The 26,066-nt window shown below is 37.0% G+C and overlaps 1 protein-coding gene across 1 annotated transcript; it reads right to left on the bottom strand.

The window, feature by feature from the left end:
• Positions 1-750: 750 nt before the first annotated feature.
• On the bottom strand, positions 751-16,751 carry LOC139741289 (adhesion G-protein coupled receptor G6-like). The gene is made up of 11 exons (XM_071651878.1): positions 16,638-16,751; positions 13,325-13,444; positions 12,610-12,731; positions 11,533-11,679; positions 9,658-9,843; positions 6,119-6,511; positions 5,568-5,720; positions 4,478-4,602; positions 3,295-3,578; positions 2,753-2,819; positions 751-1,333 (listed from the first exon to the last, which is right to left on the bottom strand). The coding sequence occupies exons 3-11, from the start codon at positions 12,670-12,672 to the stop codon at positions 751-753; spliced, it is 2,001 nt and encodes a 666-aa protein (XP_071507979.1). The 5' UTR covers positions 12,673-12,731; positions 13,325-13,444; positions 16,638-16,751.
• Positions 16,752-26,066: the final 9,315 nt, after the last annotated feature.

The raw sequence follows: 26,066 nt of genomic DNA, 5'->3' as shown, positions 1-26,066 counted from the left end.
TGTTACGTATCTGTCTACAGCCATAGTGTTACAATCCTGCGCTCCAGTTTTACACGTTCACACGGGAATACGTACACAAATTATTGCTATACTGTGCTATTTATCATTAGATAAACTCTACATAAGTTTGAAATCTCAGCCATGTACTCGGCACTCCACAGGTAAATGCGTCATTATATTCATATTAAAAGCTGCCGTATAATGTTTCCCAAGTTCACCATGCAGTGTAATCATCAGATATATATGAAAAGAAAATTTTGATAGTGACATACAGAATTTCAGTTGCATGCTCATAATTTGAATATATGATGGTTTCCTCTCGTCAGTAAATAAAAGACAAGCAGATACAAACAAAGAAAGAAAAAGGGAAAAGGCAGATATTGTTACGGTAGACCTGCCTTTTCCAAAATGGTATTGAGGGTCTACAGACCCTAAATACAGACAGCCAAGACGAAGAAAAAAAAAGCAGACAGACAAAACACGAACAAACACACAAACACCACAGTCATAAAGAAACAGGATATAATATTGAATATTTCCGTTCAAAAGAGTCTGAAGTTTCTTACTATCGATGATATCATTATTTTTATATTATATTGCATTCAACGAGTCTAATATTTTCTCGTTGAGTTGTTCAGCTGCTTCTGAGTATTCATAACATTAAGATATAACGATTTTTTAAGCACTCTTCTATTTAGAAATCCCATTTCTGTTTTCATACCGCCGGTATAGCACTGCAATTTTTTCATTTCAAGAATCAAATCCTTGGTTTTGGTTGGGCATCCTCCGCATTCTTTCTGGTAGAGTCACTTCCACGCTTTGGGGGCGGAATCCTTGAGAACTCGAGTTGTTACTCTGCTTCGCTTTTCTCTTTCCACCAGACTGTAGGAGCCGTCCAGTACTATTCTTGACAGTTGAACTGCTGTCAGAAGTAAATCCGAAGCTAGAAGCCCGCATGGACTCGGGCAAACAGCACTGGAATTGACTCCGCCAAATTCTACGCACTAGCGGCTGTCGCACGCAGTACAGCATGAAGATGAAGTATCCCTGTAGCGAGTTAAGCACGGTGAAGACGGCGAGAACAGCTTCACTCGCCGGGCTGATGATGCTCAGGTACCCGAGGGCCCAGGTGAGGCCCATCAACAGCAGAATACAGATGGCGTTTTGCAAGCGTCGGAGGCGCTGTCGCTTTTCTGTCTCGTCGATCATTCGACCTTTGACCGTTTTGTTGAGTCGTCTTATCACTCGGGCAAAGACTGCGAGGTTGAAAATCATGATTAGTCCTACAGGAACGAGCACGCCGCCAATCAACGGCCAACGTGTCAAGAAACAACTGCAAGTTCAAACGGAGGCAAATAAAACATACCCATATTAATCTTTCAAATTCTGGTTGTTGTGGTGGATTTTAGCTTTGCATTGTATCTTAGCAGTGTGAGCTAGGAAGGCTTTCAATATGACAAAGGAGGTTCAGTTCAGTTCAGTTCAGTTTATTTTATTTTAGCACGGAACCTGCTTCAGCCAATGGCTGTTCTTCTGCTGGTCCGTGCCCGAGGTATGGAGTAACAACAGTCTTATTCCCTTTGATCCCGTGTTTAATGCCGGCACTAAAAAATACATGTATGTGCTAAAGTGGAGCTCCTCCAGAGATAGGAAGACAATTAATTTATGTGTCATTGCATCATGACTAGTTTCTGTCTGAGGAAGATATGTCTTATAATTATAATTACTTTTCGCCGTCCTCTTTTATAAAACACTAGAGGTACATACAGGTACAGAGTCAGACCCTATGAAATTGAGCAAAAAATGATGAAATAGAGATCAAGATTACTCGTCTGTGTATACATATCTGTACACTTATCTCATATGTCAATTTATAAAGAACTATACTTGGAGGTGATGACATTTTAGTTTCATTTGACGGCAATGATCGGAAAGGTGATAAAACTGGCTTCTCAGGAGGGTGAAACTTTAAACACTTTCACAACATATAACTCAGATTTGCACCTTTTCACATATTTTTGAATGAAATCGACTTTCTCTAAAATTCTGATATCATAACATGAAATTTGTATTTCATCTATAAACAAGCAAAACACAGCCGACTTTATATTTAAGCTGAAAAAAATTCTTCAGATTGTTTAGGAAGACGGCGGTATCGAACATCCATCATTAAAGGCACAAATACACCTGTGGAATTCTTTTCTGCATTAATAGAAAACTGTCATCTGTTTGGATAGTTATATCCAGTTTGAACTCCATCTCCTAAGCCTCCTTGATTGCAACTGATTTTGTAAATCAGTTGCAATATTAAAGCAAACCTGACCTATATGTCTACCTTAAACAAGGGGGGGGGGGTAGCTCTGAAAATGCGTAATACCTGATAAGCAAGAATAAAATGTAACAAAAGGTTCTGTTTGATCATACGATAACCATTTTTCTGTAGACATGGGAGAAGATCCGTGATAGAGTGGTTAATGTCCTACAGGTTTGAACCCCGTTCGATGCTTACGTTCTTAAGACTATAACTTATTTTCAATGATCCTATTCACGCAAGTATGAAATTGGCGTAAATTCATTCTTGACATTTCTGGGGTTATCATAATGGCAGGGTATCTTACAAAGAACATGATTCACTCTAAAAACTGTACCTTAGCTAATGTTAACCAGGCCATATAGCCGTTAGCAACATTGTTCACGAAATAGGCAACCGAGAAGTTCACTATGTCTATACATGTACTCGTGTAAAACTTACTAGTCAGTTTCAGCATACGCTTGACGCGTCACTCCAGCAGTTATGGCAACGATAAGAAGAGGACATCCTGGATTGAATAATCAATACGTAATTTGTCTCAGGCACTTTAGATCAGTGTCTTTGTAATCTACGTTCACTGATAATTGAAGTTATGTTGTTTTATTTATCTCGAGCAGCGTATATGGAAAAGAACGTTCGACAAACTTAAATCATACCTTTCTAATTTGTTGAAAGAAACATTATGTCCATACATTTTGATGTATTTACAGGAAGCCTCGGAATCAAAACACAGTTATATGCATTCAAAACGCATATCTATAGCAAAAAGATACATTGAAATCTTGCTACAAATTATAATAAATTATAATTATGCACTCTGGGCAAAGCATTTTCATTATAATCTAGTTCATTATTATAAACTCCAGGGGGTAAAACAACATTTACGGGCGTATCGTTTATTTTCTTTTCTCCCTATTCTGTTGTTAGAGTTGAAGATTGGCGTTAAATGAGTGAAGAGGTATCATAATAATGATTATCCTCACCCCATGCAACCAGCGACGCCTTACGTAGGAAGTAAGGCAGGTAAGTGTTGAGCACGCGCACAAACATCATGTGCATGTTGTAACCCTCGACCCCCATCCAGAACAGCGACGCCAGCATGAAGTAGTGGAGAAAGCCCGCCAGAATGCAACATGGGAGAGGCTCGACCTCTTCCACCCTTCTCTCCGTGTCAAAGGTGATCATCACCACAAAGGTCACATACAGACCAAGGAGTGCGCAGCACAACGAAATCAAGATTTGATTTGGTTTGCGATCTCGTAATTTCCTGCAAAACATGAAAACCCCGAAGCAAATACCGTTAACTCCTCATGTAAATTGACAATGAATATGATAAATCTTTTCTCAATATTAAAGGAGCTGTATAATTCTATATAGATATATACACGTTGTATAAATATTTTTTTCCCAAATGTACTTTAAAATGTTTTGAATACTCTATAGATGTAATTCTGTCAAAATTATATATGTTAAACACTCATTTTTATTTTTTCGTCTGCTAAGTAGCAGCATATCATTCACACAATGCCCAATCTCATCAGGTCGTTTGACGTCATTAGAATGTATTATGACTTTGAAATATTTAGTTCTTGTGAATGAATTATAATACATTATATAAACATACATACACAGACAGATACTCACATACACACATGGCATGTTTGACATCATGATATGTGTGCAAAAACTTTTAATAACTGACGAGGTAAGATACCATGAAATATATCTGGAGCTGATATGTGCATTAGTTAACGTCTAGCGAGAAAGGTCCACTGAGCAAGAAATGTAGTATTGGATAAAACAATTACAACTCCTTGTCAGTGGTGAAAGATCGACAAATTCCAAACAGGCGTTTTCAGAGCACCGATGAATTCAGATTTAAGTTTTCAAACTGGATGAGTGATTAGACTTTGGATAAAATGATCTTGATATCGACATGTACAAAAGATGTCATTGTACTCCTGCGTTATTCTTGATATCAACATGTAGAATAGATGTCATTGTACTCCTCCGTTATTACCATTTCGATATATTTCGCAGGATTTAACACAGATGCAATAATGACATGCTGAATTTTGGACTTCAGTGGTAAAAATTATTAACCTCTGTATTCTAGTATTATCTTGACGGTTGAAATTGATGACTTTACAAGACAGCAGTTTTCACCTGTTAAAAGCATATGTTAGAATGGTGACCAGCACTCCCCAGATCGACATACAACATCCCACGTAACTGATGATTTTTAGGATGAAGTCAACCTGGACTGAGATCGCAGAACCTCCGTATATATCCTGTTAGTGAAAAAAAGGAGGCAAAATAAAAATGAACAGAAAGAAATGAAAAATTCATCGTCAGAACAAATTTGATGCATGATGGACACATAAAGGAGATGTGTTTATTATTTTTTTCCGTACTCAGTTGCGTATTCACGAGCATCATAACGAATATCACAATCGCCCTCACTAAAAAACATCTCTACCAACCTCCTATGAGAGCATCTAATGTCAGCTATTCAACCTTGCACAACACTGCTGGTTTTGAGGTGTGAATCCTCTTCAATTCATCCCCCTCTATAAGTGAAATTTTAGAGTGGTCCACAATCTACAAGCAATGCTTTTTAGTGGACCTCTCAGTTCTCATTTTTTACCCTTCAAACTTAACTTTGTAATTCCAGTATGTGTGCATATCTTTAAAAGTTTGTTGATTACCATTGATTGTCATACTTTGTAATGTATATATGCTTATGATTGAATTCTTGATTTACTTTGTGATATGTTTTGTTGAAGGAATAATGAGAATGAAATAAATGAAATGAAATTTGTAAGATCGCAACTGCCGATCTTTGATTTAACAAGCATGTCAAGAAAAAAAAAAAAAAGAATCACGGGACTCAAAACCTGTCATCTACTGCTTTCCGGGCAGCGACACTACCACCAGGCTATCCCTGGTTGCCAGCGGTGATACGATCAATTTTGACCATATACCCAAGCTCCGAAACTCCCTTCTGTTTCATATAATTTTGCTTGCATTCTTTGGCAATCGAACCATGGTTCCTTTTTTCAATAAAAGGAGACACGCAAAGCAATTAACACCTTGGGACATACACTTTCAATTTACGTCTTTCATTTTGCTTCCTGAATAAAAAATTATTTGTCCGGATGTAGAGGTTCAACACAACAAAGTTTTTGCTCTTTGCCCCTATATGGGCTTATCATCATTATTGCGTTCGCTGTACTAGTAACAACATTTGACTTACCATAAGAATACCGAAATTTGTGAGATGGTCACATTCACACTCCGGTCGTTCATCGGTGCTGGAATTGCTCAGCCGGCAGCCCCTGGTCGACCAATTACCCGTGCCGTCGTTAGCGTCAAAGTCCCAAAACGCGCAGATTGGATTTGTAGCATTCTGGGTGATATCAAAATGTCCGTTTGAAAATTATACTTTCCAAGGACTGTGACAAGCTCGGATGTTCAGCGGAAGATCTGTGGCAACATTCCTCCCGCCGCTTACAAAATATATTTTGCTTTTTGTTACTGTGTTTAACCATGATAACCACATTATATAGTTATACTGAGATGTTTATTCATCTTTGATAGGTTATACGATAGAGATATGCAAGTCTGAATTCATTTGCATTGCATTTCTCTCTACAGCTTCTCAGACAATATAGTGCAGCAATTACAGCTTCCCTTTTTGTTTGCTATATGAAATTTTACATAGTGATACAAAAAAAAAAACACACAACACATGTCAACATCAAACCAGATGTAAAAACAAATCTATAAAAACCTACTATGGCTTACCTCAATTAGTGGCATGAACGAAATTATGACAGGCTCGTCCAAATTTTCTATCACTTGATTCCCGAAAGACGCCGATATGACACGAGAATTAACGATCCTGTTAAATTCGGTGTTTCTAACGGTCCTGTTATGTTCAGTGTTATTTTCATTCCGGAATGAGAACGGAAAGAGCGAAGGGTCACGGAAACCTGTAGCAAAAAAGCGGGTTGTACCCGCATTCACAACAACCTCACTCGGAAGGAAAATGCTTGCTTCCGGCGGAACAATTTGGTTCCTTGTGGTATCTCCCTGCTCAAGACGAAGATCATCGGTTGAAATGGTATCACCCACACCTGTTACTGTCAGAAGAACTGAAAAACCATCCTGACTTTCGTCGGGCTCAACATCATCAACCTTATAAGAAAGCGAATGAGAGGAGAGGATGACAGCGAAAGATAAAGAGAGGTATGAAGGCAATTCCAAAAAGGTACACCTGGGTCCCGTTTCATAAAACTTGCTATTAGTTACAATTGCTACATTTCTATGACAAATTAGCTCTCAGCCAATCAGATGCAAGGATTTCAGTGGCTTATGACAACTATCGTTACTTGTTATTGATATCAAGTTTTATGACACGGGGCCGAGGAGTTACGGTTTCATCCTTTGTTACTGGTAACATTTACTCGATCTTGGACCTTTCTCATTTCTTATATTCTTCAGCATATGGATATAAGAATAAGGCATTTCTTTTTATCTTTGGTCCTATGTGGAATAAATGCTCTACATAGGTGTGTGTTGTGAATGTTTGCGTATGCGTATGCGTGTGCGTATCTAAATATATTGAATACATATGTGAGATTGATAGTGTTTGTAGTTGATTGGCTGCGAGAGTTTTGATATGATATTAGGTTGTGTTAAAATGTGTGTTTGTGTGTGCATGTATTAAGTTATTTTGATGCATTTATCATGTGCTATGTCACTCGGAAAATGATAGATATCGGTTTATGGATCTATTACATATTTTCTTATCTATACTTCCGTATTGCATAATATGCGTTTCCATGGTTACATAGACTAAAGTTGAATTTCTAAGGCCGAGAACAATATTATTTATATCTGAAAGTGATTACAGAATTAAAAGTTGAAAGTTTGTCCATGAAATAATGTAGATGTTTAAGAATGTTTGGTTATATTTGTTATGGTCGATTTTCCCAATGAAGCTTATAAGCACGTTGTACAATTTTTGCCTTTTTACAATATTTGCAGTTATCTTAATACGTAGAAGTTATATTTTTGTTTGTTGTGTGACTGTGTACAAGAGTGGCATATCGGTAGACATGTGGATGTGATTTACATAATTATGTGAGTGTGTGTGCGTGTGTGTGCGTGTGCATGATTGTGTGCGTGTACGTATAGCTCCGGTTATCATTTTGATTACATATTGTGCTTATTTTTTATTTACGTTTTGATATGATGCTGTATATTTGTGTTAAAGGACAAGTCCACCTTCATATACATAAGGATTAAGAGAATGCAGCAATATTAGTAGAACACATCAGTGAAAGTTTGAGGAAAATTGGACAATCCGTTCAAAAGTTACGAATATTTTAAGTATCTGCGCAGTCACTGCTGGAAGAGAAGACTACTACGGTGTATGATGTCACATGCGTACAACTATATAAGGAAAATAAAAAGAGAATTTCACAAAACTTTACTTTTTGAATAAAGTACACATTTCTTCGACTTGCTACTGACGTATATGTTAAGGGTAATATTATTCCCCCCTGCCTTCTGAAGAGAGAAGTCGAGTGCTCTTTTGTTATGCGAGAAAAATGGAAATATGTTGAATTTTCTTTATTCTTTCTTTATATCGTTGTACTCATGTGACATCACAAGCTATAGTAGTCTTTTCATCAGCCGTGACTGAGCAGAAACTTCAAAAATTCATAACTTTTTAACGGATTGTCCGATTTTGCTCAAACTCTCACTGATGTGTTCTACTAATATTGCTGCATTCACTCAACCCACATGTCTATGAAGGTGAACTTGTCCTTTAATGTAATTGTTCAAATTTTCAAGGTATAATGCTGTTTAGTATACTTATGTTTTACAATGTAAAATATTATAATGTAGCCTTTGAGCTACTACTTTGCGTGTTTGTTTCATTAAAACATATCAAGTCAAATCAAATCAAATCAAATCAAATATTACAACAACTTTCTCTGACAGACTGATATTCATCATGTAATTATTGGACAAAGTCTATTTCGAGACCGGAGCAAACTTTATATTGTACGTAATAACTTTCCACACCACAAACACACAAAGGTTACTTGGTAATGCTTCAAAAAATGGTCATTGTTTCCAAACAGCATGATCTGAATTACTACAATAACACAGTCTCCTTTATCCAAGGCAGCCTCTCTCTCTAGTGCTGTCACCGGTCTACCAGTACTATTGCCATTATTATTACCCTAGTGTTGCCTGCTGGAGAGGGGCATGACGAAAAACATCAAAGATAGTCTTTAAGAAGAGGCAAACTCGGAACCTTGGATTGAAAAATCAAGATTTGTATCCAGTGTGCTATAATTCACCCTGTTACAGTACATTCAGTTTGAACAACCACACGTGACATTAATATATATATATATATATATATATATATATATATATAGCAGTTAACAATGGTCATGTAATGCAGTCTAAACCTGAAATGAAGCTTATTTATAGGTGGCGAAGAATCAAAATAACATATATCTTGTGTGAGGGCACTGTGGCATGGTGGATAAGACTCTTGGGTTTCAAACTGAGGACCCGAATTCAAATCCCGTCAAGCGCCTCCGTCCTTGGACAAGATGTTTTTTGGTTGTTTTTTTTCATGTACCACCATATCTCTAATCTTGACCTTGGTATACAAGTGTGAGTATCTGACAATTCTAGGGTAAAAACAATGTAATGGCAGGCCGCTTCAGTTCTTTGCCGCGTTCACACGACCGACTCAGTCGATAAGTGCGTATAATTGGTTGGATATCAAACAGCATTTCCCAATTGACTTTTTTTCAGTAAATTGGCGGTTTTTCTCGCTGTTTTGTGTGCAAAATTCACGTCCCTTACATTATATAGCTACTCGTTATTGAAAGAAAAATAATCATATATTTGTCATAAAAAGAATCATATCACAGCCAAGCTTGGGGCTTTCCCAAAACTTTGTCGTTACATGTCCAGTTAACAAAGATGTATAAAGGGTTACATGGATCCCAAGCATGCCTGTGTTGCAATGTTGGGCGTATGTCGCACACAGAGGGTTTACACCGTGGAGCTAGTAGACCAGCGAACATTGTAAAGGCTACCTTGGATAAAGACCTAGAGGACCATACTATCATTATCATCATCAATCATGCCATTTTTCTCTCTCTGTGACAATTTATATTTTTTCGGGGATTTCATTATTGAAGAAAAATCGCACTGATCAACATTACACACCATTGAAAGACGGTACGGACACAATACTCTCTTTATCACAACGTTTAATCCAAAGGTCTTCACGGTAATTGACTTACCACCGCGGCTACGTTAGGCTTCGTCACTGTTAGCCTTTCGTTTTCCTGGATCTCAACATTAATGAACTGTTCCTCCATGGATTGTACTGCTCTGCTAACAGCACCGCTCATCTCTTGCGCCATTTGTAATTCATCATCCGATGTGTCTGCCATGTTGCTGACAACATCCACGACCAATTTCGTCACCTATTGAAGTAAGACACAGCCTTCATATGAAAATGGAACTGTTTTGGAGTTTACCAAACTGGAGGGCGGGGGGTAATTGAGGGATTGAGGGAGGAGGATACTGGTCTAGTTGAGGGGGACCCCCTTGAATCTATTGACGGGAGTCCGAAAAACTGATGATAAAGTGTGTTTAGAAACGTTTTTCATAAACAATATAGTGCTGCCCCCCCCCCCCCCCATACGACGGCCCAATCTGTGTTTCAAGAATACTGGCATTGCGATAAGCATAGGTCATATGCCAAGAAATATTGAAAATTTTTCCACGAGAAGACTCACAGATAGCTTACGGGATGTCAAGACTTGGTCCTCAGCTAACAACCTGAAGCTTAATGAAGCGAAGACTGAAATGCTGCATATATCTTCTAGGTTCAGACAGCAGTTGATGATGTTCCTCCCCTGGACCTATCTACGCGATGTGTGCAGAAGTCTGAGTGTGTCCGAAATCTTTGGTAGAGTGCACTCCCGTTATAACGAACACGGTTATAACGAAATTCCGGTTATAACGAAGTAAAAATGTGGGCTGCAATGTCATCCACTCTATGTATTTCTATTGTTTATTTGTTTGGTTACAACGAAATTCCGATATAATGAAAGAAAACTGCCGGTCCCGAGGACTTCGTTATAACGGGAGTCCACTGTATAACCTTCGATAAGCACCTCTCCCTTGCCCAGCACATCCGCAAGAGCTTCGTGGGGGATAGCTAGGATTAACAGGATCCGCAAGTACCTCGACGCTTCTGCCACAGTAAAGGCTTATCCATGCATTCATGTCATCACCTTGATTATATGTAACAGTCTCCTAGCCGGTTACCCCAATCCATATTGCACCCCTTCAACGCATCCAAAAACGCCGCCGCCTGACTAGTCACACCGTTCCAAGAAGTCTGAACACATACCCCAATTATCCAGTCACCTCATTGGTTGCCAATAATGGAACGTGTTATCTTCAAAGTTCTCCCCCTTGTCTACAAATCTATCCATAATCAAGCCCCTTCATACCTACAGAACCTAATATATCTCCGATCCTCATCAACAGTACTTCTTCTGCATCTAGACGTCTGCACTCCAATGCTAAACTACAATAAAATACTGCCCATCTCTTCAACTGTTACCCGGACCTCGCACTAATACGCGCTACGGAGAACGCTCATTCGCGGTTATTGCACCCAAGTTTGGAACAATCTACCCATTCATATATGACAAGCCCCATCAGTAGAATCATTTAAGGCACTTCTTGAAACTCATCTTTTCCCATATTGATTCCTTCCCTAAGTTAATGTGCTGAGTGTAACCCAATTATTGTATGCTGTTATTTACTGGTACACATTGAATGTCATGTTATTCTTACTTGTGTTTTGACCTGTCTGCTTTCCCTCATTTTTCATATTTCCTTTCGTCTTTTCCCTGTGCGCTTAGAAACATTGTATTAAGCGCATTACAAATGTAATGTATTATTATCATTATTATTATTACGAGCGTTCTGATTTTCTGACAGAACATGAATATTCTAAACAGATCATTCTTGTGCGTGTGTGTGTGTGTGTGTGTATGTGTGTGTGGAATACGTATATAAGACATATGAAATGATTACACTTTACCAGGAAAAAAAAAATGAATTAGAAATGCAAACAGCAAGACTGTAAACAGTACCTCGACGTCGACAGAATCTACACTAGCAATATCCTGGAGAATTTCAGAAACGGTTTCGAGCCCTGTTGCGGTGAGAGTATCTGTGTTGTTCGTTATTTCAGCAGCTTGAGTTGCGACCATCTCAGCATTTTGATTGGTCACTTCTTCCTACAGCCGTTAGAAATGAGCAAAATGATTTTGTGGATAAACAATGCACTCTGAACAGTATACGTCAATACCACTTAAACGACAATACTATAAATTATGGGATACCATACACAAAATTATACAAAATAGAATTATAGGCATACACATTATATCATATAGCTTGATTTAATTATAGACATTATTATAGATATAATTATACATACGATACATCAACTAAAACTTGCCAGATTTCCGAATTGACAATGTTAAGATGAGACAGTTTTCACTAAAGAGTTGGTTCTCAAAAAGAGCCATCGCATGACATCTTGTTTCAATATTCATTGAAATTAATTTCTTTGACATTTGCACAAGCTGAAATATAATTGAAGAAGATTTTCATATATACATGATACACATTACAGGAATACTGTGCTGGGTTGCATATCCAAATTCAAATCACCCTAATGTCATAGCTGTTATAGCTACTACGTTGCAAAGAACCAACATGAATATTTGAAAAATTTTCATAGATACAATCAAATTCAACTCAAAAGGACTAATGTTTCGTGATTGATATGTACATAGGTGTATGAAGCTTCACTACGCTGATGTTAACTGTCGTACATCATAAGTTGTAAGAAAATAAGACACGCTGGTGTGTGCTGTTGTATTATTGAAATGAATACACACAAAACTATTGCATATTACATATTTCATGAAATTATTAACGAGTAATTTGCTGATATTAAGGATAAATTCGAATGAGTTAGTGAATATGTCATAACTGGATTTGGTATTCATCGAATCTCAAATCTTCATAACACACAGAAGACAAATAAAGTGCCGGTTTCTTGTCAACTGGTAAGAACAATTTTCAGATGAAGGAGAAACACTTAATTTGCAACGACATCACTTATAACATCAATCTAAAAGAGGCCTGAACAGCTTTACCGTTTGCAGAATTTTCAGGAGCTCATCGGCAGTGAGGTCTCGTCCGCAGTTATCTTCCATCATCCAATCACACGGTGAGATCGTATCTCCTACGCACGTGGCTACAATGGTAGGCTGACCACCTGTAATGTCCATGGTCCATGAACAATTAAAGCAATGATTTTTAGTACCTGGTGTACACTGTTTAAATATATATATATCTCAATGAATATTCTTGGTCTTACAACTAAAATTTCTGAGAAATACGCAAACGTCGTTTTGAACATGAGCAAATCATTGATTAAAAGTAGTAAAATTGAAAGGATATACATTAACTACACAGAAATGCTATTACAAGGACAAAGATGAAGCCATAAACTGCATGTTCCTTTGGCTACAATTTAGGAGAACATTGAAGATATGCTTCTTCAAACTAAAGTAGATAGCTGAATGTCACATCCAGCTGCCCTCTGATTTGAAGGTGAAATTTTAACCAATATCTCTGTTTTGTGAAGCCTGGAGAGTTATGAGGTGCCTTAAGTCTATCATACTTCATCTCATGTTTTTCAATGATGGTTCTCCTTATGAATTTAACTATACCGAAAACTATAATGCGTAAAACTTTAATGGTGTTTCAAAGAGGTGATCGGGGAAGGGTTAAGAGAAACAAAGGGAGATATCTCTCCCCATAGTATGTCCTGTGTGTGTAAGATGATGACAAGAGGACAATATTTACGATTGACTTTGCTCTCTGGACAGAGTGGTCCAACCGTCGCATTGATTCTACTGCCGAGGTCACCGGACGGAAATGATGCATTTCCGTATGGAGTTACAAAAGTCGTCGGAGGGCATGTGACTACAAGGAGATACAATGAATATCACACGAGAAAATGATTGATATTTATTTGAATCGGCTTCAATAGAATCAACTCTGATCTTAATTCACTTCCTATTTAGGCAACAAAAGAAAAAAAATCGGTCTCACAGATATTCATATAAATATCATAATATAATGTAATGCAAATAAATATCACGAATTCCATTAAGTCGTCGACAGACCCATCTTACTGATTCATCAAACGTACAAAGACACAACTGATTGTAGTTAATGGTCTCTTAAATTGATTACTAGATTAGGCAATTATTTCAAAAGAATAAACCATTATTAAATGTCAGAGTTTATGACATCGAAGTACGATTGAATGAATGGCTGTTTTGCCATTTCTAGTACTTTGATTACTGTTCAGAGAGCACTCCTAGTAAAATAGCCATTATATACTTCAGGTTCAAAAATAAAATCAATTACGTAATGATACATTTTTCATGGAAAGTATATACTAATTCAAGGGCACTAATTTTGTTTTTAAAAGTTGAGGTGCACTATTGGGCACGTTTGAAGAGTGACTTACTATGCGAATCGCATTTTTTTTAAACGTTTTCAACACGCTTTTCTCTGTGAAGTAAATCCGAAACAATATTGCAATAACAAACATGGCATGATACGGTAAATGATATACTCAGTAGCACATTCAGCTTTTCTTTTTCCGGGGGGGGGGGGGGGGCAATGAAATTGCAATGTGTATAAAGTCCCCAGAATATCTAGATAAGGTTTTACATATACCATCAATATGATAACTCCAGGATAATTTTTTTTCTTTACAAATAAAAAAAAAAACGCCTACAAATTTAGCGTTTAGACACGCACTCTATGCTCTCATTTTCTCCAACATGAATTCAAATTTGTTTCAGTAACGCTGTTTATTCATAGAATCAGAGATCTGAGTTATTCTTCCAGGAGTACGTGCTAAATAATGTGTTTTAAACAAAATCTATTTAAAAATAGATTTGTTGATTAATTATTGTTTTCGTAGAATCTGAATCTCACATCTTAAAATAATACATGATATATCATTTTCCTTATAAAAAAAAACTTCAAACATTCTTTAGAAAATGCATCAGTGTGTTAGGCTTCTGGGTGATATACAATGCGTACCAAAAAGGTAATCCAACTTTGACGGGCTACTATTTTGTAACTGTCAGTTATGGATAACGCACTGTTAGTGGTGAGGAAAGAAAAACATTTCCTCTTTCTATCAATACCTAATCATGTTCTTGACAAATGTCACGCACGACTGAGCACATGAATTTTAAAGACAACAATGACAAATTACACTTTTTCCAAGTTTGAGTGTTATCGTGAAGGAACAATGAATTTCTCACTGAATAGATGAGATCCAATAACAGTGGTCACTAAACAGGTCAGGCTGTGCGAATGCACGTTTTTGTTTAAGGTTTGTGTTTAAGGTTTCTTCAAACATTTAAGGTCTATATCCTTTCATAATATGTTCGCATATCCGATGACTTGGTCACTCCCACAAAGGCCAACCCACGCAGTCCATTTTCTCTGTTCATATTCAACATAACCCTAGCTCGCAGCGACAAACCATGTCTTTGCAACTGATTGACCAATTGCCCTACATCGACGTAGGGCAATGAGTTATTATAGGCGTTTTCACATCAGCCCCATGTTTCGAAATAGCGCGCTGTTTTCTGACTTGGGAAATTAAAAAATATCTCGAGCTTGGATTTTTATCGGGCTGATGTGAAAACGCCTAATGAAAACATCTCGACGGAAGAATTTAATGAATTTGAATAATTACGCAGTACCCGCTGCATGCTATAAGGATTAGAACCAACACTTGCTGTCGGGCGAAAGCTCGGTGGTCTAGTGGAGATGACGTCTGTCCGGTGATCAGGAGGTCGTAGGTTCGAATCCTGCTCGAGTATGTACGCCCATGATTGTTTTGTTGTCATGACTACTACTAAAACACTGATCAATTCAGTGCTTATTTACGTCGATGTAGGGCAATTTGTCAATCAGTTGCAAAGACATGGTTTGTCACTGCTAGCTATGTGTTGAATATGAACAGAGAAAGTGGACTGTGTGGGTTGGCCTTTGTGGGAGTGACCAAGTCACAAACCCTAAACACAAACCTGCATTCGCACAGGCTGGCCTATTTGGCCAGTTTCGTTGACAAATCTCATCCATTTAGTAATCCATTCATTTTTACTTCGTGCGACACTCAAACTTGGAAAAATGTCACTTTTCATTGATGTTTTTAAAGTGCATGTGCTCAGTCATGGCTGGCATCTGTCAGCATAATTAGGTACCACTGGTAAGAGATAGACTTCTTCTTTCCTCACAACCAGCATTATGCTATCCATAGCTGACAATTACGAAGAAGTAGCCCTCCAAAGTTGGGTTATTTTTTTTTTTTTCCGATACGCGCTGTATAACATTTAAAATCTTCCAGTCATATGTGAAGTCAACAAATATACTTTCAAATAATTCATAAAGACAGGTGAGCCATATCTTGTAGACCAGTGTAATTATTTGTGGACATAGATACCAACACCACTCTTTCTTGTAATGTTACCAAATACAACAGCAACATTTAACCAGAAAGACAATAGCTGTCAATCTGTGAAGAATTTTAAAAAGTCTGGGCTCACGTTACACCAACAATCTTGAACAAAAGGACTAAACTGATAAGATATATATTCAAATTATTATAATTTGTGTGGAGAACTTTCATATCAAATCTAACAAAAGTTAATTATTATAACTCTTAGAAAAAGTCAAAATAAATATTTGATAAACCTCACTACTTATCCTACCAAGACTATTCTTTTATTTTTGACGTTGTATCACCCATGTACATAATAAACTCTATATTTCAAGAGAACAATATCACAGCATATATGAATATTTATCGATTCAATCTGGATTGACACATCGGAGAGTTTAGGACCTTCGTAAGGGATTATGTTGAAAAAAAATGCAAGATTAAAAATCCCTGAAACGCTTTCTGTACTTGCAACAATTCGAAATTTCATTTCGTGAAAAACTGATTTAAACCAGGACACACACCTAACGTATTCCCTTTCCAAATATTGATTAAGGACAGATCTATATTTAACAAAGCCGTAAGCCTTACAACATATTTATCAAACTGTGTGAGCAAGTCCTCAATTACTCAATTTCTTACCAGTGCTCAACAGGTCAATTGATTTGGGATTAACCAAACCACCGGAGTTTTGGGCATAATCGGTTAGTATGGAGCCAATTTCTGCGAGCTGATCACCGTTTGAAGTTGTCCCATTATAGAGATAGATCTGGTAGTTTGCCACCACGCTTCCTGCTGAAAAACCGTTGATCGCCACCGACACTTGTTGGGGCAGCCCGTTCTGAATGGCTGTCTCCAGCTACCAAATACAGCATTTCACAGCGAGACAATCATGTTTACAACGACGTACGTGTAGCTCTCAAAAGGTTTCATACAGCAATATTTCAGCTTGGCGTTTTGCACAAACAAGAGATATCACATTGGATTCTATTGCACAGTAGGCCTAACTATAGCTAGACTGCTTTCATAATTTGTTGACGCATATAATGAGTGTGGAAAAATGCAAATTATTGATTATTCCTTGACTGCAAATGTCTTTCCAAATAGTTTGATAATTCTGCTACTCAAGATCACAGCAGCATGCTATATTGATGTGTATAAACTGATGAATGAGCGGTGATAAGTTACGTAAAATTTATGCATATGACTGATGAGTAAAATGACAAAAAGAGAACATGAAAGGAAAGGATACAGCTTATTCAAATGTTTCTCACCATAGTAATCATTCAATAATAAGATAATACAACATTTTCAAAAATAAAAGTGAAAGGTAACTGCTTTATCGCTATAAATCGTTTTCAAGATTTTATTGATGACGGTATTTCCAACCAGAATGAAAAAAAAAATAAAAGAATCTGGTAATCAACAATCTCACCGTATTTTGAATAAACTCAGAAGTGTGTTGGTACTCTTGTGACAGCGGGTTTAAGAGTGCACTGGTAAAGGTCAGATTGAAAGACGTAGAAGCGACGTATGTGACTACTCCTGCAATCGTAAACGATGAAAAAATATTACATTAGGTATCCTGACAAACGATCACATACATCTACAATCTAAGAGAAACATACAGATGAACAAAAGCACACGGACAAATGTAATCAAAAGATTTAGAACAAAGGACTTGCCAAAAGAATTTGATTAATTTCTTGAATACCTGTGCCTGAAAATAAAAATGACTGAAAACTGACGGGTACATCAATTGAAACGATTCTAACACTTGAAGCCACGGTATCTCAATTCTTTAAAATTGATAAGTACCAGACGTCCGATAAATCACAGATTGTAGAATGAATTGTAAATATATATATATACATATATGTATATATATATATATATATATATATATATATATACAGAAGTATTGGAACAAGTTCACTCGGTTGACAGGAGGTTCATCCGTATTTATTACTACTCGGAGTTTCTTGCAACCTCCATGAGGCGCAATCATCAGGCAATCGTCAGATTGCCTGATGATTGCGCCTCATGGAGGTTGCAAGAAACTCCGAGTGAACTTGTTCCAATACTTCTGTCAAAAGTTCTTCCTTTTAGGATATCTAGCACTCTTCATGGAAGGATAGAGTCACCAAGTGTGTATGTGATTATATATATATATATATAATATATATATATATATATATATTCATTGCCTTAAGTAACCTAGAGAATTAACAACTTGGAGGAAGTTTGTCTAACCACGTCTAAACTTGACCCACCTTTCACAGTCAATAATGCTTCACTCGTCCTCACTGTTTCTTGATTAGTCCCGATTCCTTGACAAAAATAGTAGCCCTGATCATCGGCGAGAGCTGGATTGATGACGAGAGGGGATATGTTGGTGTTCCCACTAATCACTGTGGCTCCCTTGTACCAGTCGAAACTATCCACATTCGCAAAGGAGCAGCGCAACTCAACTCGACTCAATGCGTCCACTTCTTTTGATGTCGGGTTAGTGACAACGGTGGGTGGCTCTGAAATGGATCATCATTAAACAGACGTATTTCTAAACCTGAATAGAAGACGACAAATAGACCTCATGGTAAAGCACTGTGATCTAGGGAGTCAATCCTAAATGCAGACCTAAATAATGATCTTGGATTTGGAGTGCACTTTTTTCTGGGGGGGGGGGGGGGGCGTTTGAAGAAGGCTCAAAACTTTTTCACGAGTCGATAAGGTGGTTTGCACTTTCGAAGCCAAGAAATAAGATATGGGATATAAAAAAATAGAACATAGAACAACCCACCGTCGGGAATAATTTCTGTATTGCAGTTGATTCCTGTAAAAGACGCCAAACAAGTGCAGGAGTAGCTGGTATCATCGGTTGACGGGTTGCAGCTACCACCATTCTGACAAGGCTCCGATAGGCAAGGGTTCACGGCTGGTAGAGATTATGAGATATTGTAGAGATGATGACAGGCTGGGAGAGGACTTTTAGACTAATCCATCTTAACGGATTGAAATTTAGATCATGAGATAAAGTCGAGGTACCTTTATTCCGAAACAGTTTTTAAGACGCGTAGGGTACGACATTTTTAATGTGTATTTTAGATATCAAAATCGTCAGCTGGGTTGAAGAAAGTCCAAAAATTCAATTTCAATTTTTCGTGTTTTTTTTTTTGGATTTTCGTATTTCTCGATGAAAAAAAAAAAATATGTTAACAAAATATAATAATGTATAATGTCTATTTTGGATATTCAAGTAAAGAATACAATCATAGAACGTGTAGAACTTAGTTATCGAGTCAATAAATTAGATGGACTCGTTATAGTCAAGTATTCACAGAGCAAATTCTATTTTTATCTCCGTCGAAAATCATTGGTCGCTCATCTTTTGGCATAAACATAATTTAAAATGTACAGAAGATTAACACAAAAATGATTCTAAAAATTTCAACTTTTTTTCGTTCTCTTTTTTTTTTTTTTTTTTTTGGGGGGGGGGGGGGGTAATTTGCCTGCGTTTACACGCTAACATTCTTTGATGAAATCGTCTGTCAATGGAGAGAACAAAACATCTGTTTCACTACCATTAAGCAAGTTTATTAACTCACTGAATTGTGCTTGACTAATCCAAACTTTATTGCAGTTGTATGTCAGGAAGGTTATGTCACTATTACAGCTTCAAGAAGTACTAAGTATGATCTATTGTCACTACATTCATTCAGACAATCTATGTACATCTACTTTAACACACATACCTAAATATTATACAAAAAGTACATGCTTTATTATGCATCATGCTTGATTATGAGAACGCCGAGGTGAAATAACTGTTTACCAATACGTTCCTTGTTGACAAGGTATTGCCAAAAGACACTGAGGAAATGCTACGGAACCTCCCACTGAATAAATCTACTGGACCAGACAATTTCCCCGCAAAGCTCCTGAAACCAATAGCCTCCATTATTGCACCACCCCTGACACACATTCTTAACCAGTCACTGCAACTAGGTATTATACCTAGTCAGAGGAAGTGCGCACGCATCACTCCAATTCACAAAGGCGGCGACAAATCAGACATTGAAAATTATCGCTCTATATCTGTTATTTCGATTTTTGGGCAAAGTAATGGAAAAGGTTGTATATAATCAAGTTAATAATTTTTTGAATGAAAATAAGATATTAACTGAACGTCAATCAGGTTTTAGACCTATGCATTCAACGCAAACTACATTATTAAACGTAACAGAAAAATGGTTGGATGCGATTGATAAAGGTAATATTGTTGGTCTTGTGGCAATTGACCTCAAGAAAGCGTTCGATACTGTCGACCATTGTATATTATTGCAGAAGTTAGAAATGTATGGATTTGGCCAACATGCACTGAGGTGGTCCAGAAATTATTTTGAAGATAGAAAGCAATATACGTCTGTGAATGGTTTTATATCTACATTTGAAATGTGGTGTACCTCAGGGCTCACTTCTAGGCCCTTTATTATTTTCTATTTTTGTTAATGATATGCCATACAATGTACACCATTGCGAGCTATCTTTGTACGCAGGCGATACCTGCTTGTTTACTGCATCGAAAGAGCCAACTGATATTACCAGGAAATTGAATATTGATTTGCTTAAGTTATCCAGCTGGTTTAAACAAAATAAATTAACCGTGAATGCAAAGAAATGTGAAGTAATGTTTCTCGGTACACATCAGCGATTGAAAAAATATCAAACAGTACTTAACAGTTGTCATATTTATTTAGATGATAATGAAATAAAGAGAAATGAATGTTGTAAATACTTAGGTGTAATTATTGATCAGAATTTATGTTGGAAACAACATGCTGATTATGTGAAGAAAAAAGTGTTAAAGTTGTTCCCATATATTTATTTCGTAGAATAAGATTGTATATTGATAGACGCACGGCTTTATTGTTTTACAAATCAATTATTCAGCTTAATTTTGACTACTGCGATGTAGTTTGGGCAAACACATACAAGTCATATCTTCATGAATTACAAGTATTACAAAATCGGGCACTTCGGATTGTACTGAATGTGGATTATTTATTTCCGTCGCAAAACTTGTATGATGTACTTAAACTAGAAAGACTTAGTGTGCGTTGGAGAAAACACTCTGCATGCGTTATGTACCAAATAACCCATAATTTTTGTCCATATTTAAGCAGTATGTTTCATGTACGTGAAACCCCATATGTATCTAGATCTGGCAAACATAAACTGAAACTCCCCCAACCCACAACTAATTATGGTATACGATCTTTGATTTATCGTGGCGCAAAATTATGGAATGACCTGGATATTGTGTATGGTAAATTTGTTTCAGTTGAGAGCTTTAAACGTTGCTTGAAGACCATTCCAATTGCACTGAATGCTTTACATTATTGAGTTTATGGCATTTTGATTTGATATAATGTAAGAGATATTATTTTTGTTTGGCTCTTTTTTTTTCTCTCTCTTTCTCTTCTTTTTTTTTCCCTCCCTACCTCTGATTTTTTTTTTGCTCCTTATTGTTTGAGTTCTTTTTTTCCTTATATGTACCTCGCGTAAACTTATATTTGTTTACTGTTTCAGCTAAATTTGTGTATTTCTTGTATAGTCTTTTTTCATTTCTTGTTGTTGTTTTTTACTACTCTCCCCAACTGAATATTTTGCGTATTGTAATGTTGTTTTTACTTTGGTTGGACCTCTTCGAAAAACAGCATTTTGCTGAAAGGGCTATCCATCCAACAAGTGGTAAATAAATAAATACAAAAATAAAAATACCAGAGGGATAATGCAGTATTTGGATTTCCATAGTCCAGAACAGATGCATCAGTTGATCACGCAGTAATTGTTTTTAGTAAATAGATCCATCGATCCATCGAACAATACGCAGTTTTTATATTCCTATATAGGCCCTAACTGTATAGATCTAGACGTATAGGCCTACTACTGGTTTCGTGTACTACGAATTCGCTGAAAAGCTTTCCCTGGTCATACGTTCCCTCGCTTCGCATCGCTGTTTTGATTCTGCTTTGTGCACGATCATTGCATGTAATCTAACCAATCACAAAACATAACATATTTGACCCATTTGTTATAACCATTTATATGTATATATACATAATTATATATATATATATATATATATATATATATATATAGTAGGAACAAGTTAAAGAATATATATATATATATATATATATACAGTATATGATATATATCCTTCTCATATATGCATGTTGAATAAATTTGTACACATACAATATCCTACATATTGTACTTCCAATCCAGCAGAGTGGTGGTGGCTTTTGCTCTGAAATGCAACAGCGACATCGACTGCATAAAAGAAGACAAACATTTAGGATACACTTACCCTCGCAAAACGATCCGTTTCCTTGGAAACCTTCAGAACAGGTGCACACAAAACTTCCAGGAAAGTTGTCGCATATTGCATTTACATCGCATGGACTAGGATTTGCGTCACACTCCCGTATGTCGACGCAGGAGTAAGTCACCCTCCCTTCGCTCTCTGTCCGTTGAGTGGTAAAACCCGCGTTGCAGTCGCAAGACGACGAATTGAACGCATTGGTGCAGGTGGCAACGGTCGGGCAGGGAGAGGTCTTGCAGAAATCGGTTTCTGAGGAAATTGATAGGAATAAGTCTTGTTTTCAAGTAAAACACTTGGTTATAAAGACAACATGTAATATCGAGTGCTCACTGGACATTCCGACTTGTAAGTTTCCATATGTTCCATACATATACATACCGATTCCAGTTAAGTCATGTAAGTGGGTTGACATTTTGATAAGTGGGTGTACAACACCGACCTCCTGTGGTTTGCATCTGCCAAGTGCCCAAGGACAGTAAGAGCACAGCGATATCAGGCTATTCGACGCATAACATATATTTATTTTTACGTTTCCCAAGATCAACTACGTAGGTAAATAATTGCGTGGAAGCATGCAAGTTTCATTTTTGAATCATGACACAAGAAATTAGGTATCTGTGTTCCACAACCGCATGTACCTTTATAATCACCAATCAGACTTGTTAGTCGTTGTAAGCAATTTGTCACACTTTTCAACTTTTTCCTTCTCTTTACCAACCTGCAGCAATAAAGCAATACAGGTTACGTACAATATTGTACTAATGTAATACATAACCAATAAGCATACCTTTCGATACTGAAATTGTGTTCAATACTTTTTTATTTTAGCTATAACTTTAAACATCTTAAATGAAGCAGCAGTACGATACAGTGTTCTGTACGAACAGAGGCACGAAATAAATACACAATCTATGAGTGTAGTTTTTCCAGTACTTTTGAGTATATTCTGAACTTCTGTTCAATGTGTGTAATACTCTGGATACACCGCTTTTTCAAACATGTCCGAGTAAAAAAAAATACTACATGTACCTGTTGTAATCGTCGTTGTTTCAGCGGCGGTTGTGGCTTCCGTTGGTGTCGAATGCGTTGTTGCAACTGCAGTTGTGCCTTCTGATGTTTGAATATGAGTTACAATCAGGAACTACTGTAATGCTGGGTGAAACTTCAACTTCTAGTTGTGAATGCTCAACATATGCAAATATTTAGTGTAGTCTTTACATTTCAATTTTGTTGTTACGAATAAAGTTCAAATTGAAAATAAAATGGTCTTTAAATGAGTATGTGTGTAAAGAGGATGATATAGGTTTCGACACTTTATAATCACCAATCAGACTTGTTGCTCGTTGTACAAAGCAATTTGACAAACTTTTCAACATTTCATTCTCTTTCCCAACCTGCAGCAATAAAACAATACAGGTTACGTACAATATTGTACAAATGTAATACATAAGGAATAAACGTACCTCATAGAGTCATTAGGAGTTGATACTTAAATGTAGTTCAAAACTATTTTTTAAGATATAAATTATAAACATCTTAAATGAAGCATCAGTACGATACAGTGTTCTGTACAAACAGTGGCACGAATTAAATACACAATCTATGCGCACTTTTGCCAGTACTTTGGAGTATATTCTGTTCAATGTGTGTAATACTCTGGATACACCTCTTTTTCAAACATGTCAGAGTAAAAAATACTACATTTACCTGTTGTGATCGTAGTTGTTTCAGCGGCGGTTGTAGCTTCCGTTGGTGTCGAATGCCTTGTTGCAACTGCAGTTGTGCCTTCTGATGTTTGAATAGGAGTTACAATCAGGAACTACTGTAATGCTGGGTGAAACTTCAACTTCTAGTTGTGAATGCTCAACATATGCAAATATTTAGTGTTGTCTTTACATTTAAATTTTGTTGTTACGAATAAAGTTTAAATTGTAAACAAGGAAAAGTAGAAATTACGCAGTGCGTAATATATGTCCCCGCCGGAAGTAGCATTTAGTAGCAAAATGTACAATATAGGTAAAAAGATCAAGGTCAAATGTCAAAGAAGTCAAAGCTCAAAATTCTATGTAGAAGTTTGAAGCCCTCACCTAGTGCCATCACATAAAGCAAACGGAATCGAAATCGGGTTAGAAATGGCGAAGGAGTAGCATTTTGTAGCCAATGTATAATGTAGGTAAAAAATCAAGGTCAAAGGTCAAAGAAGTCAAAGGTCAAAATTTTGTGTAGAAGTGTTGAAGCCCTCACCTAGTGCCATCACATAAAGCAAACGGAATCGAAATCGGGTTAGAAATAGCGAAGGAGTAGCATTTTGTAGCAAAATGTACAATACAGGTCAAAAAATCAAGGTCAAAGGTCAAAGAAGTCAAAGGTCAAAATTCTGTGTAGAAGTGTTGAAGCCCTCACCTAGTGCCATCACATAAAGCAAACGGAATCGAAATCGGGTTAGAAATGGTGAAGGAGTAGCATTTTGTAGCAAAATGTACAATATAGGTCAAAAAATCAAGGTCAAAGGTCAGAGAAGTCAAAGGTCAAAATTCTGTGTGGAAGTTTTGAAGCCCTCACCTAGTGCCATCACATAAAGCAAACGGAATCGAAATCGGGTTAGAAATGGCGAAGGAGTAGCATTTTGTAGGAAAATGTACAATACAGGTCAAAAATCAAGGTCAAAGGTCAAAGAAGTCAAAGGTCAAAATTCTGTGTAGAAGTTTTGAAGCCCTCACCTAGTGCCATCACATAAAGCAAACGGAATCGAAATCGGGTTAGAAATAGCGAAGGAGTAGCATTTTGTAGCAAAATATACAATGTAGGTCAAAGGTCAAGGTCAAAGGTCACGACTGAAATTCTGTGTAGAAGTTTCAAAGCTCCCATGTAGTGCTATCATATAAAGCAAACAGAATCAAAATTGGCTCATAAATGACAGAGAAGTAGCAAATTGAAGATTTTGATCACACACGGACGCACACACGGACGGACACACGGACACACGGACGGACGGACGGACACACGGACACACACACGTACGGAGCCCGTTTCATAGTCCCCTGCTCGAACTCGTTCGGCGGGGACAATAAATGGTCTTTAGATGAGTATGTGTGCAAAGAGGATGATATGGGTTTCGACACTTCATAATCACCAATCAGACTTGTTAGTTGTTGTAAGCAATGTGTCACACTTTTAAACATATTCCTTCTCTTTACCAACTTGTAGCACTAAAACAATACACGTTACGTAAAATAATATTGTACTAATGTAATACATAACCAATAAGCGTACCTTTCGATACAGAAATTGTGTTCAATACTTTTTTTAGCTATTACTTTAAACATCTTAAATGAAGCAGCAGTACGATACAGTGTTCTGTACGAACAGAGGCACGAATTACATACGTAATCTATGAGTGTACTTTCTCCAGTACTTTGGAGTATATTCTGAACTTCTGTTCAGCGTTTGAACACTCTGGATACACCTCTTTTTTAAACATGTCAGAGTAAAAAATACTACATTTACCTGTTGTAATCGTCGTTGTTTCAGCGGCGGTTGTGGCTTCCGTTGGTGTCGAATGCCTTGCTGCAACTGCAGTTGTGCCTTCTGATGTTTGAATAGGAGTTACAATCAGGAACTACTGTAATGCTGGGTGAAACTTCAACTTCTAGTTGTGAATGCTCAACATATGCAAATATATA

Source organism: Diadema antillarum, unplaced genomic scaffold (genome assembly GCF_040938485.1).
Source record: "Diadema antillarum isolate AM-2024a unplaced genomic scaffold, OU_Dant_1.0 seq00000915_RagTag, whole genome shotgun sequence".
In the NCBI taxonomy this organism is placed as follows: Eukaryota; Metazoa; Echinodermata; class Echinoidea; order Diadematoida; family Diadematidae; genus Diadema; species Diadema antillarum.
Note: the sequence above shows the minus strand (reverse complement) of the source record. Positions and strands in the feature narration are given on the sequence as shown.

Coding starts and splice junctions, on each gene's coding strand:
- LOC139741289 (XM_071651878.1), bottom strand. CDS start 12,672: ATGATGGAAGATAACTGCGGACGAGACCTCACTGCCGATGAGCTCCTG. Junction 11,680..12,609: donor TCCTGAAAATTCTGCAAACG/GTAAAGCTGTTC, acceptor TAACGGCTGTAG/GAAGAAGTGACCAATCAAAA. Junction 3,579..4,477: donor CTAACATATGCTTTTAACAG/GTGAAAACTGCT, acceptor CATGTTTTGCAG/GAAATTACGAGATCGCAAAC.